The sequence below is a fragment of the Lampetra planeri genome, unplaced genomic scaffold (genome assembly GCF_965212315.1).
Source record: "Lampetra planeri unplaced genomic scaffold, kcLamPlan1.2.h2 scaffold_647, whole genome shotgun sequence".
Classification (NCBI taxonomy): domain Eukaryota; kingdom Metazoa; phylum Chordata; class Hyperoartia; order Petromyzontiformes; family Petromyzontidae; genus Lampetra; species Lampetra planeri.
Genome location: NW_027615470.1, coordinates 367 through 16,257, shown reverse-complemented (window position 1 = coordinate 16,257; position 15,891 = coordinate 367). Strand labels below are relative to the sequence as shown.

The 15,891-nt window shown below is 45.6% G+C and overlaps 1 protein-coding gene and 1 pseudogene across 1 annotated transcript; one reads left to right on the top strand and one right to left on the bottom strand.

The window, feature by feature from the left end:
* Nucleotides 1-3,021: 3,021 nt before the first annotated feature.
* LOC144741662 (SH2 domain-containing adapter protein E-like) lies at nt 3,022-8,472 on the top strand. Its single transcript, XM_078624168.1, is given in 9 exon segments — nt 3,022-3,492; nt 5,143-5,269; nt 6,707-6,943; nt 7,096-7,237; nt 7,280-7,336; nt 7,860-7,979; nt 8,287-8,323; nt 8,325-8,411; nt 8,413-8,472. Coding segments are annotated over 9 exon segments (1,338 nt in total).
* Nucleotides 8,473-13,756: 5,284 nt separating this feature from the next.
* Nucleotides 13,757-14,358, bottom strand: LOC144741665 (protein S100-A1 pseudogene; annotated as a pseudogene).
* Between the last annotated feature and the right edge of the window lie 1,533 nt (nt 14,359-15,891).

Genomic DNA, 15,891 nt, shown 5'->3' with positions numbered 1-15,891 from the left:
CTGTGAAGCTGAAATGGTAAAATATGGAGAGAAGGGATGGAAAGTGGGAAATACATTATCCAAAACAAAGTACAGTTTTATACTTATGCTATTGGACCACCACCAATTAAGTGCAGCATCACATTTGGATTGGCCAATACCCCTTAGTGACAGAGTGGAGCAGCTTTAGACCTAGGGCCTCTTTTTCCAAGTTTGACAGTTTGAGATGGATTCAATGATGGGACATAGACTGACAAGATGCTGTACATCCAGGCGCTCTTATCAAGGTTATGAAGCCTCGACTTGCACATGACCCAGGCGAAAAGGGAGAAAGGCCGCAAACAGAGGCAGAAAAGGTAAGATCAATGAGGGGGACAGGAAAAGACGAAGACATGGTAACGAGGAAACGGAGTTGAAGGTACATTGATAGCAAGATAGACATGAACCCCCTTCACAGATCCAGTCTGTGAGAAACAACCACCACCGGAGACAGTCTGAAGTTGACATGGGGGGAGGCGAGGAGGGATTTGCTAACAGCACCAGTGCAGCCCATTGCAGCGCAGTAATGGATGATTCCGATCTGATTGGGGAGATGGGTGAAATTAATTCCTACCTTTGCTTCGTTTTCCTTGTCCCGCCAGTAGTCTCCCCGATTCGGCAGCCATTAGCTAATATGACTGTCGGTGAAGTGGTGTATCACCGTTCGTATGCAAGAAAAAAAAAGTTAAAAATGACGACGTCTTGAAGGCTATGAGCCGCGTGGGTGGAATCTGCCTTCAGGTCATGTCAAAGCGTTGAATTAGTTGTCATCACAGCTGTAACAAACACGCATTCAACTAGATTGTGATACATCACCGGCCCAGGTCTGTAAACTCCCCTTTACAGCAGCAAATATTTCGCCGCGGTGTCTGTCACGCCGGGATTTGGTCACCAAATAAACGCCAGGTAAAACTCAGCTGGTTGACGGTACTTAGCACAAGTTAGTGTCATTGCATACCAGTTTCGACTGACTGGGTGAAACTGGTTGCTGTAGTTGAACAGTGAATACAAAGCAAATTGCAGAATACCCCCCTCCCTCCCTTTCTGAAGTGATCATATACAGATGTGTAACGTTAGCATAATAGTCTACCAGCTAGCTAACGCAAGCTACTTACTTCATAAGCTAAATGGCTAGCCACGTTACTCAATGTGGCTAGTTAGCAGCGGTCCGATTCCATCAAATAGCCGAACCCCTTAGAAATAATGAACTGTTATTTATTGTTCTAGATTTTATCTTGGTACGTGTGAAAGACCTTAACCTTAGTACAGCACTTATCAAATGAGGCAATCGATCACGTTTTTAAAAACGGTTGTTTACTATGCTAACGTTAGCTTGCTAGCTAACGTTAGCATGCCACTGAAGATAGCTAGCCATCTTGCAGACTGTCTTGGAAGCAAACTGTACCCTTTCTCCGTTGCTTGCTCTGCTGTCCTTTAAATTGAAACACTCTGGGGTGTCATTGCCAGCAAACCGGTCCTCATACGGCGTATGCTTGTTGATCCACCATTCAACTATAATTCATTCAAAAACGCAAATTTTGCCATAATTATCATGGCTTTCTGTCGCCACCGGACAAAGAGGGACAAGCAGCAGTAACGCGCACGATGGACGGTTACAACTCGTGGTAAAACAGGGGAGTCCGGAGATATGCATCGTGAATATAAAACACATTTAACCAATAATTGTGGACATGTAGATGTTATTCTTGAGAATAATGCTGTAGAACTTTCACGTTGGAAATGTAACAACAATGCTACCGTGTACGACACTTTTATAAAATAAATGGTGTGGGAGCCTTCCCTACTACTGGTGCATGTGGAGCAACTCAGGACGGACCACTTGCCAACTATGCCGTACAATTAAAGTAGAGGTATGCGGTAATTAGATGGCAAATTGAGCCCATTATGAGGTGATAAATTAATCATATTGAATGAAGTCACGCTATTGAAATAACATTACAATTATCTGCTCAAAGCGACGTCGATATTAAACGTTCTTATCAAGACTGGTTCGCCGAGATACGTACGTACGTTCAAAAACAGTAAAGATACTAGCACTCCGGAGGCCCTCTTTTTTTGTGTATATAGCTGTTATAGCTATAGTTTGTTTCATACATGAATTGATTCAATAAGCACTATTAAATAACTTCATTATTTTAAGTTCTGTGTGGAACTGATTGTTTTAAGTTCCTGTGTATATGTGTATATATATGGCAATATGACAATTTCTGTTAATCTTTTTTATAATTTTTCTATAATTATATAGTTCTAATTTATATACTGTGTGGGTGAGAAAGACAAAATTTCATTGTATCTGAAAAATGACTTTATACTATGTAAACTATATAAGAAATAATGACATATGATCCCAATTCTGAAATTTGAAATGAACGCAGGTAGACATTTTAACACCCTCACAGAATGGAAATGATTTGACAATCCTCTGAGGCAATGCCATGTGATTTGTACCAAAGCTAACTTCTTATGACAAGACACAGCCTAAAGCAGTCACTTACAAAATGCTTACACAGTATAACAGTTGTAATCCATTTCCTCTTGTATCCTCGACTCCATAACCGAGAGCCAGCAGAAGACGTACTGGTGTAGGCCTGTGGAAAGTGGAAAATGAAATTCATGAAATCGGTATTTCACAATTAAAGCATTAAAAACTCTTTTCACCGCCCCCCCTATGGTCCTGCCAACCCCCTTGTTGACTTGAGATGCCCCCACCCTTCACACTCAGTCAGCCCCACTGTGACACTGGAAGGCTGTTAAAGACCAGAGAAGTCATCCTGGGAATGGGACCACAAATCACAAGCAAGAAAATCTTTGCATTCTTTCGGATCTTCCCACTCCGAAGACATCTGCTCATTCAAAGGGAATAAACGATCAGTCATCAGACAAATCCTGGATGGGGTGTTTGTGAAGTGCACCTGGCACCTGACGTGGATTTAAAGCATTGATGACATGCTTTAGACGGAGGTGTGGGGGTCTGCAGGTACGATGGCAAAGTGGTTCAAGGAGTTCCCCATCAACCTGAAGACCGGTGCTGACAGAATCCGCTCAGCCTCCGAATCCGGCTCCCAGCCTCGAGCCAGCAGAACCGGGCTGGTGGCCAGCATCGGTACCAGAGCAACAGGCTCCAAACCCCGCAAGAACTCGTCTGCGGACCCCGCAGGAGGAGTCGGTTCTCTCCTCTCCGGGAGAAACCGAAAGAACTCGGCCATCGACCTGAGCAGAAGCAGCGGCACCTCCTCGAAAGATGGGAAAGTCTGGGACAGCCTGCTGTCCGGGAAAGGTCGTAAGAACTCCAAAGCTGAGCCGGTGTTCGAGGAGCACAGGTCCGCGAAAAGCTGCTCGTCCAACGCGTACATGAACCGGCTGATCCGACTGGACCAGCAGGACAAGACCCCCAACGTCGGCAACCAGATGCCCCCTGACGCCGAGAAAGGAGCTCAGAGCAAAACAGACACAGTGAGTGTTCATTTGTACATGGTCCCCAACATCAGTGGGAGCGTGTCCTCCACGATACACACAGGTCCGCAGCTTCTTCATCCTGTTCCAAATGGTCTTGTATTCATTTTAGAAACGCAGTAGTTTATTATTGAGCGTGTTGTTAATATATAAACAAAAGTACAAGTTGTATTTATTGCTTCAGCAGTTGCCAGTTGGACACTGGTTTGAGCGTAAAGACATTTACTGAAATACTGCACTCAAAATACAATTTTGGTACCACCAAAGTAAAAGACTTAAGAAAGATACATCTTTTCAGTGTCTGCCTAGATATATTCATATTAACAGTTTAATAAGATGAAACAATAACATCTTTCATCTACTTCCTCTGAACATGATCTATGTCAAGTACTTTTTCCTCAGGTACAATTTATGTTTAACTATAAAATTGTGATATTAGTATCTAGTTCACAGTCCCTCTCATATCCTACTTATTTTTTTTAATGAGCCCGTCTGATCACCATGAGTTCACCGATTGTCGTCAGACCTAAAGGTCACATTCAATCCTCAAACAAATCTGAAGTAATCTCCTTTCCATTTGAAAATAACACAAGGTGTTATATCTAACAAGGATCCTGTCCAAACCCTGAAAGTGGATATTATTGTTTGTGTTGCACTCTCCCCTTTGTCTCCGTTCCCCATTGTTTCCACTCCTCCCAGTATTTCTTTCTATCTTTCTTTCTCTTCCTCCCCACCCGTCGCTCTCACACCCACCTTCCTCACCTTCAGTACAAAGCTGTGGTCAGACATGAGGCCTCGGCCCCTTCACCCCGTCCTCCCCCTTTGCCGCACTCAGGCCCCCTGGTGACAGCTATCGTGTTATAAAACGCGTTCTGTTATTTGACACTCAGGTGCTAACCCAAGCCCCCATGAGCTTGGCTTTGAAAAAAGAGAGAATAAGAACAGAAACACACTGAGGTGATAGTACAGAGATGGTGTGAAAAAAGACAGATAAGAGAGGAAAATTGGGGTGGGGGGGGTTATGTTTCAGAAGTTGAGTAGATTTTATCAGAATCACGTTTGCAGCCTCTGTGTATATACAGTCAAGCTCCACAGTGAGTGAATTTACCCTCAACTTTTCTGAATTCCTAACAATCAGGAAGTTCGTCCAACAGGAGGAAATGTGTAATTAGACTGGACAAAGTCAGATATCTACTGCTAAGACCTGTTTGAGTTACTGCCTCTCATCTAATCTGTCCACTGAGTCAGACATCTGCTAATTTATTCAAAGAGCTACAACTTCCAGCAAATCATTGGCAAGAAGATACAACTGGAAGTGAAGTGGAGGCCACTTCATTTTACAGCCGGCTATTGTCTTCTGGTAGAGGGGCTTGTAAAAAAAAAAGCAGAATACAATGAATGACTGGTGAGGCACAGGACAAAACATTCTCTGAAATAAACCGTGTCACTAACCTGTCATGTTTTAACTTTCTTTTTGAATAATACATGAAGAAAGAAAGATTTTACTTCTGTTTGCCATTTTCAGACGGGACCACTCACCAGCGGTTTCAATCATGTTCACATTTGTAGACCACTGTTGATAATGAAGTAAAAAACAGTGATTTCGGTTGGAATCCTTTCTATATTTGAAAGTTGTGTCCCCTGACTCAGGTGATCATCCTTGAGGATTATGCTGACCCCTTTGACGCTCAGAAGACCAGAGAGCAACGGGAGGCAGAGAGGGTGGGAGAGAACGATGGCTACATGGAGCCCTACGACGCCCAGCAGATGATCACCGGTGAGACTGTTGTCAGCAGACAGGTTCTGTTAAATCCTCCCCTCGCTGCACCCTCACCTCTGGTTTCCAACATATAACCCCTGTGTGACTGACAGGAGTCACATTTCCAGTCTCACCAGGCTGCCTGGTGGTGATGAACTCGTTCCCCTAGTGCTCGCTGCACCCCATGGGGTTGCCACAGCAACACTGCTGCGTTCGGACAATGGGTGCAGCTTCCTGCCCCTGCTTCCTCTTTCCTGTCTCTGTTTCCTGGTACTATTCTCTAGAAAGGAAGTTGGCCTTCAGCACCCCCCCCCCCCTCAGATCTCTGTAACCCCCGACATGGGCCTGTTTGACAATTTATCACAACTTCCCAGCATCCAGGAAGGCTGGTGGTTCATCGTCCAATCACACGTTCTCTCGACCTTTCAATCAATCACTCCATTGTTTTAACACAATGACCAGCTGTGAATGGGACACGGTTGTATTACTGGGCTCTGTAGTAGATTTGTACTTCAATCAGTGCTTGTGTTACTTCCAGGCCTCCTCAGAAAGGACTGCAGAGGATGTGATGATGTGACAGAGTCAATTTACGAGGCTTAAATCACCTCTAGGAAGTAAGCAAGAGGCTGATGTCATTCTGTTCAGAGGGTTGTGAGTGTGGGACAGTTTTCTTGCCTGTCATTGTCAACACTCATCATACATCAGTCACCACATTCACATCTTGTACATCAGACAAATACCCAGATGTTGTTGTTCAGAGTTGTGAAGAAAACACTTCACAACTGGTTGATGGCAGCCCCGCCGCCAGCCTATGACAGTGTCTGGAAACCAAGGTAGAAATCAAATCAAATGTATTTATTAATCATTTAAAAATAGCTCATGGTGACCGAAGTGCTAAACAGTTTACAATTTAAGAAGCAGAAACAAAATATCAGATGAATCGGTGACACACAGGAAAAAGAGTCAAAAGCTTTTGACGAAAGGTACTTTTTCTAGCCTGGAGGGGGTCAGTCCATTCAGGGCTTTAAGAAAGGCACTAAACAAAAATGTAAACATCATACATCACCGTGCAACAGACCCTGTCATTGAACAATGACTACAAGAATACCAGCGACAGTAAGTGGGAGGTGTCATGATGCAGAGAATGACTGAGATTACTGAGGGGGGCTCGTGGACTGTCGTCCCATTCCTCCACATGACGATGACACAGGTAGGTCAATGGACACTGAAAGACTTTACAATGGATACATTATTGTTCCACATTGGGGCAGACGGACGGAAACACAGCTGCCAATTGGCCCCTCTCCAACCACCATCAAACATTCATATGGGGCAATGTGGGCAACATGTTTTGCCCAAGAATACAAGGACACCACTAGGATGGAGCAGCGTTCAAACCGCCAACCTCCTGAGCTCCTGGCGCCTTTTATCCCCTTTCTTCTCTTCTTCTCTCAGAGATCCGTCGTCGGGGCTCCAAAGACCTGCTGAAAGTGTGTTTGCCGGTGGAGGGGAGTGAGGTCGCAGTGGATGGGGGTCAGCAGGCGCCCTCACAGATTTATGACGTTCCATATGAGGGATGCAGCAACACTGAAAAGACGGCGATCTCGCGGCCTGAACTGGACCTCCGTCCCTCGATTGAGTACGAGCTGCCCTGGGAGTGGAAGAAGGAGCACATCGTCAAAACGCTGTCAGGTACATTTGACGTTTGACGTTTTATTACAAGACGGACAGAAGATGTTGTAAACAGATGGAGAGCTTGTCTGTGTCTGTGCATTAACGTGTGGTTAAATACGGACACAGCCTTGTCTGTACATGGATCCACATCTTTTCTCCTCATCCCACAGCGCACTTTGACAGCACGGAGCGGCCGGCCAAAGATGAGACACCTCATCTCACCCTCAACAGGCAGCCCCAGCATCCACCAGCACAGGCGACGCAGCATCAGCACACCAGACAGAAGAGTTGGACTCAGAAGATCCTGAGATCGTCCACCCAGACGCTGTCGTCTTGCAGCTCCCCCGGGAGCAGCCCTGCTGACACGGACGGGTGCTGTGTCGACCCCACACTGCCTCTGGAGAAACAGAGGTAGGAGAACGTAGCTGTAGTCCGTGGGGGGCATGTTCAGGGAATGACCACCTTGAGGAAATCATCTCCCCGTCCAGTGACAACCCAGACATAAGCAGTGTTATCGTCGATAGCTTCCTGTAATTCCTTTATCGCCATTTCTTCACACTTACCGGACACACGGTTCAGGGAATTACATTTGTCCTTATTCCTCATGGTATTGGCCGTGGTCCCCCACCTTGAAAAACTGGATGATGTCATTGTATTCCATCCACCACACCCACCCTCATTTCAGAAAAACAACATTTTGGTTCTTGTCCCAAAAAATGCCGAAATGCCCTCCCAATGATGACAACCTTTTCTGAAATTCTACACACACTAGTATTGAGTTTAGTTCCACGTAAAAACAAATAGACAATTTGGATTTATTCCAGTACATGTGTTTTCTTTTAGCGCCATGTAAGACTTAAGGATATTCAAGCATGAGTGGAGACTGTACACTAGATCAACAACAGATGTACTTACACTCCCACCCATGTCTCAGCTGGTACCATGGCTGTGTGACCCGCCAGGAGGCGGAGTTTCAGCTGCAGTCCTGCAGAGAGGCCAGCTTCCTGGTCAGGAACAGTGAATCCGACAACAGCAAGTACTCCATCGCCCTCAAGTGAGTGCAGCCTGCAAGTGCATGTGTTTCTGTGTCCTCCTGAGAGATGACTTATTGATCTCACATACTTTTCTGCTCACACGCTGTGGTTTATGAAAGAGTCCCGTGTCCAGTTGTGAACCTGACAGCTGTATTAAACTACTCTTTTCGATGGTTCCAGAACATGCCAAGGGTGTATTTGTGTATGCGTACATTTGTGGTGCCTTCTCATGTTGATCAGAGGATACATCATTCTTGAAACAGCTTTGGATTGTGGGTAAACTCTGTGGTTTTGTGTCTTTTCTTCCCTCTGCTCTGTGGGACTCAGGACAAGTCAAGGCTGTGTTCACATCATCGTTGCGCAGGACTAAAGAAAACGGCTACACCCTGGACCAGAGCAGCTGTGTGTTCCCCAGCATCCCAGAGGTGGTGCACCACTACTGCTGTCAACGGCTTGCCTTTCGACGGCGCCGAACACATGACCCTGCTGCACCCAGTGCCCCGTGTCCATTAGCTCCACCACAGCTCAACTAAAGCACGAACGGGTCTTTGTGGACAAAAAGCCTCTAGAAATCTCAGATCAGTGAAACTCAGTGGGTACTAACGCTGCTGTATCTCTCGCTGCAAGTCTCAGTTGTGTGAATTTAGACCCTAGTTTGTATTTGATTCTATTTCGTCAGCTGAACGATGTTTGAAGGCGCTTCTGACGGCTAAATGTGACTGACCTGGATGGGATGGGACTGGCACACTGTGCTGTTTTTGTCAAGCTGTTTTTGTCGGTGTTGCTGAGTGAGATTCACAACGAAACAGCAAGAACTTTGAATACGAGGAGAAACTCATCCGTTTCCAGCTCACCTCCGCCCTCTGGTGGATGATGTGCTGCTACAACTGGCACACAAAAGAACACAAAGAATCCTCCTCTTTCCTAGAAGTTTACAGTTCATAAAATCTGTGCATATAAGCATGTAATTCCACTTGTTAAGATGAGATATGAACAAAGATCAGTTATTCTTTATTGATGCCCTGCAGCAGCGTTCTGATTCATGCTTTTGTTCTTGTTAGTTTCCCTGTCCCCTGAGGATCGGTTTCACTGTGAAGAAGGGAGTTGCCTCCTCTGTATTATCTCCACTGTGAAGGCAGAGTGATTCACCCTGATGCAATGTGCTTCACGGGTCAGTGGCTTCACAGCGGGATGTGTTTGTCTTGACGAGCTGATGTTCCACTTCAACCTTGATTTTCAGATCAGTTGTCTGCTGGGTCTGTCTGATTTGTCACTGAATCTGTTGGAGTGTGTGTGTGTGTGTGTGTGTTTCATTCAATGAAGCAATAAAAGCTTCACACTGAACTTGATGATGTTTTACTCTCCAAGGGCCTTTCCAACCTGAAAAGTATCATGATTTGTAGTAAGAAACGAAAGATCTTATTTACAAGTAAATCGCATCACTCCTCTACTTTGGATATTGACTTCTGTCCTCCAGGGAAATGAAGGCTTTTTATTCCCACTGGTGCTACGAGACACACAAACTGTTTGAAAGGTCTATTCACTGTCCACGCTTACCTTTCTTTGTATATGTATTCTAACTGAAACCTTTCACGTGAATCAAGTGATACACTGGGGAATCCACTGGGATGGCCCAGCCTGACAGTCAAATACTGTTTGATAGTATATGTTCACCCACTTTCCCCATGTCTCCTCAGTTGTTGGCAAAGCCCTTGAATTTCTTCTCGGATTCACACCTGCTATACGTGTCTTTTTATCCGTGGGGGCCTGTTGCTCCAACATTGTGAAGCAGATTATAATAAAAGTTGAAATGCTGGAAATCTCTGGTGAGTTTCTCTCTGATCCCAATAAATCAACAGCGTGAGGATGTCTGTTCTGCCAGGGAATGATCAGAGCGTCTAAATGTCCCCTGTGCAACCGGCCTCTTCAAAAGATGCTGAAATGACTGAATGGGGGCATTTTTGAGCGTAATGAATCTTTAAATGCGAGCGCTTACGTGTGGTTTCAGTAATTTGTCTGAAGCTTTAGCGCTCCATTTTGCTAAAAGGGAGGGATGATTATGCCGGGTTACGTGGAAAGGTCTATCTGGGAGATTAGGTTTAGCTGTGGATCAAGTTGGGGACAAACATCTTATGTACCAATGAGCACCCCAGCTGCTTTGTATGGATTCAGGGTAAACGCAGCACTAAAAACAGACAAAGAGTAAGAGTAGTATCACTGCACCCATGTCAAGGACACTTAATGTCAGCAATTGACACCATCCCTCTCTCCTACCCTCCTTTTCTTTCGTATCGCTGGTCCCCTCTCCTTTACCACCCTCACCTCGTCTGTGTTATCCGAGGCTGATATGTGTCTGTCACCTGCTCTCCCTTGACTCTCTCAGAGGACGCTCTCATTGTTCGCTCCGGCGTTTGCGTTGACATTCAGGGAGGTGGGGTGGCCCGACGATGCCAGAGGAAATGCATGTGTCGTGTGCAGCTACCTCTCCCATTGTTCCCTCGACGTCTTGCAGAGGCTTATGAGATAGCGTTATGTGACATGAAAGCATGTTCTTTATGAATTAGGAATGCCAAGTCCTTGTAATGAATATGTTGCCTGACTCCTCCTGGCAGCGAGCTGCAGACATAAGGCCTCCCTGCGGCCTTCTATCAAGATGGATTTCATGAACCTGAGGGAAAGCAGACCTTCTCAAATTCTCCCCGTGAGGGAACGATAGATACACCTGGAACGGAATTAGATGATACATGATATATACATGATATGATGATAAGTGATTTGGACCTGGGGCCACTGATGCTCCTGACTGCGTGAATGAATCATTTAATTATCACAGAGATTCATTCCCAATCTCACGCTGTTACGGGCCCTCTCAGGCTTGTGTGTCAGCGTGACCTGACTGCCTGACGGACATGGCGGCTTGACATCTGGCTGTCGCTTGATCTTCTCAAAGTGCTCCCACAAGTCTTCAGTTGCTCCAGGCTACGCCTTTGTTTTTTAGTTCACGCTCGTTTCAGCTGTGTGTGAGACTTTTTGAGTGCAACTTATTAAGGCAGTTGATATAGTCTTTACATCAAACAGTGGTAGATTGCACACATTGTGCATTTTAACTGGTCCTGAAACCTCACAAAATCCAACCAACCACTGGTTGGTCCGTGGTCAACCTGACTCCTCAGCCGTGGGTGTTAAGATTTTTCCATAAAAAAATGTCTAATCTTATGAATTATAATCGTTCAACACTGAATCGGGGCCTCCTGTCACATTTCAGTGAGCTATTTCCCCTCTGGACCTCGTACATTCCAGCAAAGTCCTCCAAAATCAATGTTTATTGGAAGAGCAACATAATATTCCCACATTTATCATCTCACAGCTGTTGAGATGACTGTTCCTTTGGATTAGAGCTCTGTTTGGGATGATCAATTCATGTCCACAATTAAAAAATAGAAACTAGAAAAGCTCTCTGAGAGCACAGACCTCCGTCAAGCAGCTCATATCCATCCAATATTATTGTCGTACATTCATTTTATCTACTCTAATAAATTCATAGATCCTCAAAACATGCCTTTTTCACTAATAGTCAAATATTAACGTCAGACTAATATTAACAATATCATGAGCAACCTTGTTTCATTAATCATGCATTTTGAGCTCTATTTTTTTTCCATTTTGTTCTTAATTTTCTTCGTAAAACAAAAAACAAACCTCCGTCCCTGGGTGGGCTCCAACCCCCGACCTTTGTGTCAACAGACAGACCCACTAATCACTGGTCCACAGAGACAGTCCACTGCTGCTGTTGTGGAGTTCTAGACACGTCTGCTGAATATGTCCCCATGTGACAATGAGGAAGAATCTTTCAACAGATTTCTGGATCCAGATGGTTCCAGAACATCTGGTCCTGGTCCATCATCAGCATTTATGAACATTTCATTCAAATCCATTCATGACTTTTGGAGTTATTTTGATAACAGACAAACAAACACAAACATAACCTCCTTGGTGGGGGGTAACGGCGAACGGGCTGAAATCCTCTTTTCCACTCTTACAGATCTGTATGTGTAGTAAGGAACTTTCACAGGAATGACCTTGTGTTTTTTGACTTTTCCTAGACTTAAGGAACACTTTTATTTTTGACTAATACACCTGAAGCTAGAGATCTCAGAGAATATTTGTCTCCCATGAGAGCTTCTGTGGTGTTTCAACCTTCATGTGTCTGTTTGTTTTATGTTATCTCTCTCCTCTTAGCTGTGTTTGAAAGTAGTTGATTTATTGGTCCTTTGGAATGAGAAACAGGTAGCTGCAGCTGATAACTGCCAAAGCAGGTTGTTTGCTTCCTTTCAGGCGAGAGAGAAACTGTTTAGAGCTGTTTACCTATCTGCAGGCAGTGCATGCAAAGCGCAGATATTCAAACCAGCCAATCAGAATAGGCCCTGGGGCTGAGGAATGAAGGCAGGGAGGGTGGATCCCGCCCATGGACCACGGCTGACCTGGAGTCAGTGAAGGAATATCTCTGGAGGTAAGAAGAGTTGTGTTCAAGCACAATTACACGCTGAAGTGGAGGAGAGGATTCAGCCGCCCAGCGTTTCCTCCTCTGTCACACTGTAAAACGGACGAGCAGCTGTACACGCCACAGAGGTGGAGGGGAGGTGTTGGTTTACAGAGACTGTGTGTGTGTGTGTGTGTGTGTGTGTGTGTGTGTGTGAGAGAAAGAGAGTGAAAGAGACAGAGAGAGAGAGAGGGACAGTAAGTCACTGCAACTCCAACATTCCTCTGTGATTATAGCGCTGCTTTCCAAGTTACATACTTGACTGTTATATTCCATAATATGGATTCACTCTGCCTCTCCTTCTCTCCTTCTCTCTTTCTTTCTTCCTTTCTCGCTCTCTTTCTCCCCCCATGCTGTGTCTCTCTCTTTTGAAGAGGTTTTCCAACTCAAACATCTGGGTCAGCTTATATCTCGCCTCGTGGAACAAGACTTGCAGGATATTGTTGGCAGGATGTGAGCGCTGGAGCAGTTTACTCTGTGGGAATCCCCAATACACACACACACACACACACACACACACACACACACACACACACACACGCGCGCAGATGCACACAGGCAGACGTGGACACTCACACAGCAGCACACACTCCCAGTTTGCTGACATTGTTTCTCGCTGTGCCATTCAACTCGACGTGTCTATGAATGGCAGCGTAGAGGCTTTTTAAGAATGCAGGACCAAACATCTAATAGTTGGTTAAATGTTTAATGTTTTGAAGAGTGCATGGCTCATTACCAAAAAAGATTACAAAATAGGCGCAAGAAAGGAGGAAATAATCACATTCTATTGTTCAACACTGAGTACACAATAATACGATATATGTACTGTATGTACTGAATGTGCATGTACTGTGTTATATGTTCATAAATTACGCGGTGTGCAAGAAATGCTCAAATCCTTCGCTAATCCCAATTTCCCTTCTTTCCACATTCCATATTCAGAGCTCAAACAGTCCAAACATGTGAAAGAAGTAAACCCCCGTGCTGTCTGAGAACAGTACGACGAGCTCTGGATGTGCCGTGGCATGAAAAACAGTTGTAGAGTGAAAACACCATCCTGTCTAGTGCCCTGTGTTCCGTGAACCCAAAACTATTTGTCGGGCCGCTTCCCTTTGTCCTCGTCATGACGTGTAGTTGCAGTGTTTTGATTGCGTAAAACCACTCTGTCCCCTATCTCCTCTGATTTACAGTTCTTCTCCCTCTCGCCGTCTTTCCACCTCCTGCTTTCCACCCACCCCCCTCCTCCCTCGCACTGACTCAATCTTTCTTCTCCGCCGACCCACTGTCTTTCGGTTTCTCGTCTGTTTTGAACTCCAGGAAGAAGTCGTTGCAGGCGACCGTGAGGGCGCCCATCAGAATGATGAACTCGGTGAAGTCCACCTCCCCGTCATTGTTGGCGTCCAAATCGTTCATCACCTTCTCAACGGCTTCATTATCTTTGGAGTTCTGTCAGCGGGGAACACAGTGAGAGTTAAGAATGTGCTCTCTGTTGTGTGTGTGTGTGTGTGTGTGTGGGGGGGGGGGGGGGGGGGGGGGGGGGGCATACATCCATACATCCGCACACAGGCCTGTCCATACAAGTGTGTTTAAGTATGTGAGCACATACCTTCACGCGTGTGTCAAAGCATCTACACATATTTATGTGTTAGTTTACTACCTTCACACACACACACACACACACACACACACACACACCACTCTTACCCCTAAGTAACTGCCAAGCTCCTCTATTAGCAGCTCCTTCAGTTCCCCCCGGCTCAGTGTGTACTTGTCGCCTTCCTTCCCAGAGTACTTGTGGAAGGTTTTGATGAGCATCTGCATGGCACTCTCCAGGTTGGAGGAGGGGCTCCTTGGACATGCTGGAAAAAGAAAAGGTCAAAAGGTCAGATTCTGCCACAAAATGCCCGCTCCAGCCCCAGCTGCATGTGCGGTCACATAGCACACAAGGGTGAAGCCACCAGCACGACAACGTCACTCGGACAGACGGAGGGAAGAAGGGAAGGAAACTGAGGAGGGCGACTATTGTAGTGTGTGTGTGTGTGTGGTGTGTGTGTGTGTGTGTGTGTAGTTCAGAGGTCGTTACCGACCGAATGTGTGAGAGTCGAAGACCTTACTGGTGTTTACATGTCAGGCAGACGTTTGGGTGGAAAGATGGAGGATAGCTTTGGAAAGGCTGTCAGTCAAACTGTCTTACACACATTGTGTCTGGCATCTTGGAGCTTGCCGTGCCGGCCTCGAGCAGAGACTGTGCACACACGCACACACACACACACACACACACACACACACACACACACACACACACACACAGACAGGTCACTGTCAATGCGTTTGGGGGGTGAAACAGCAGCTTGCAAATGCACGTAACGATTCATTTTACACTTAAAAATCGTCTCCCGTCCAATCATTCAAAACGGACACAGGAAGTGAAACGCTAACTTGCTGGTTATCTCATTCCGAAACAAAGTGGCCAGGTAACCTGAGGTGGTTGATGAGCCCAGGGCACTCATCCGCTTCCACTCTCAGTGAGTCGCTGCACGCTTCTGTTTTAATACAATATACATTTTAAAAGTACAACTAATTATTTTTTTGTCATATACACGCAAACCCGGGGGGGTCACTGCTGATTTGTTAACTACGGTCGCTGGTTATCGCCTCTCATTGCTGCAGGGTGCCAGAGGTCAGAGCTGTCGGCAGTGGAGACAAAAGAGGAGGTGAGCGGACACCGCAGCAGGGCCAACTGGAAAATCTATAGGGGTTCGTCCGTCTCAGTGACTGACACAATACAATAGGACGCCATGGAGACGAAGATGTCATCAGTAACACAATATTGAGTATGGTAATAATTCATATGCGCATTGCAAAGTTAATGAAGCAGTAATATGGTCACTGAACAGATGATCAATGGTTACATCTGGTGTAAGAGTGCAGAGTCATCTGTTTACTCTCATACCTGTCATCAGTGGCATTGTTTTTGCATAAAATAATGACTTTATTCCTTCATTTGCCAGAAATACCCACGACATTAGTTTACATGGATTGTTAAAACATTTTAAAGTAATTTTGCCAGAGATTGTACATGAATAGAAAGCAACAAACTGTAAGGTGGGGGAACCCCCCCCCCCTCCAAACAGAACATAAGTGTTAGTTGAACGTCCACAGCTGTTCTTCCAAATCCCCCACTCCTCATTTACTTTAAGAAAATATTCATCCCATCCAGGAGAGAAAGTTCATTGACGTGTGTGCCGCCTGTTGTACCTGAGTGTTGATGGAAGTCCTCCTTTGTCTTTGAAGAGGTGCCGGGGACGGAGCCAAGGCAGAGATGGATGGGGGAGAGAGTTTGCTAGTGGTTTAAATATCACCTGCCCCGTTCCTTCCTCCTCCTCCTCACG